General features: G+C 62.3%; 1 protein-coding gene across 1 annotated transcript in view; it reads right to left on the bottom strand.

The window, feature by feature from the left end:
* The window catches only part of CABCOCO1 (ciliary associated calcium binding coiled-coil 1), a 47211-nt gene extending 46455 nt beyond the window's left edge, over window positions 1–756 (bottom strand). The window contains exon 1 of the mRNA XM_029285334.1: window positions 694–756. Coding sequence (XP_029141167.1) covers window positions 694–756 — 63 coding nt within the window. The remainder of the gene's footprint in view (window positions 1–693) is intronic.
* Window positions 757–1158: the final 402 nt, after the last annotated feature.

Genomic DNA, 1158 nt, shown 5'->3' with positions numbered 1-1158 from the left:
CCCCCCCCCCCCCCCCCCCATATACACACCATCTACTCCACAGTCCTGGGATTTCCTAATGAGCAAGGTCTGGGGCGGAGTGAAAAGACAACCCCCTCATTAGCCACAAAAGCACCCTAGGGATTTTGGGCCTGTTGGTTCCACCTAACCCAGGGGTAGGCCACCTTGGCTCTTTTATGACTCGTGGACTTCAACTCCCAGAATTCCTGAGACAGCATGGGGGAACTATGGCTCCCTCATGACTCGTGGACTTCAACTCCCAGAATTCCTGAGCCAGCACGGCTCAGCTTGGAACCCTCTCCCTTTCCCCTCAGCGTGGCTGGCTCAGGAATTCTGGGAGTTGAAGTCCACGCGTCATAAAAGAGCCAAGCTTGCCTACTCCTGGAATACACGAAGTGGAAGGGGGGGGGAGAGGAAAGAGAGATTTGAGTGAGAAGCGTCTCTGTCCCACGCGAAGGTCCTGAACGGCAGAACCTTCGCGCGGGACAGAGCAGCGCGTCCCGCGTGGCGACCCAAACTCCGCTCGGGGACCAAACGGCGACCCCGCCAGCACTAACCCCCCCCCCCAATCCCAGCCCGGCGGAACCGCCCCGGGCGAGGAGAGCGGCGGCTGTGCCCGACTGCCTTCCAGCGCCCTAGACCTGCGGCCCCGTCCCCCGACCCGGAGGATGCCCGGGGAAGCGGGACTCGTACCGGCAGCACTGCCGGGCCGCTCCCCCGCTCTCGCTCCGTCGCCCCAGCTGCCTTGGTCGCCATGTCGCCGCCGCCGCCGCTGGGTTGCCGGGCAGCCGGGCCACGCAGCCCCCGCGGGAGAGCCGCCCTCGCGCCGCCTCCTTGCAGGCCGGCCAGGCGGACGAGGCCCCAGCGAGCGATGGGGATCCTGCTCGGCCTGAAAGGGCTCGGCTCTCCCGAGGGATGCTCGGGGCTCCCTAGTGCAGGGGTCTCCAAACTTGGCAATCTTAAGACTTGTGGACTTCAACTCCCAGAATTCCCTAGCTAGCTTGGCTGGCTGGGGAATTCTGGATGATAAAGTTCACAAAGTCCTTAAAGTTGCCAAGTTTGGAGACCCCTGTCTTAAACTGGCAGCATAGGAGGTGGCTATAGAGCAGGGGTCTCCAACCTTGGTAACTTTAAGACTTGTGGACTTCAACTCCCAGA

Source organism: Protobothrops mucrosquamatus, unplaced genomic scaffold (assembly GCF_001527695.2).
Source record: "Protobothrops mucrosquamatus isolate PMUCROS unplaced genomic scaffold, P.Mucros_1.0 scaffold1524, whole genome shotgun sequence".
NCBI classification, from domain to species: domain Eukaryota; kingdom Metazoa; phylum Chordata; class Lepidosauria; order Squamata; family Viperidae; genus Protobothrops; species Protobothrops mucrosquamatus.
Note: the sequence above shows the minus strand (reverse complement) of the source record. Positions and strands in the feature narration are given on the sequence as shown.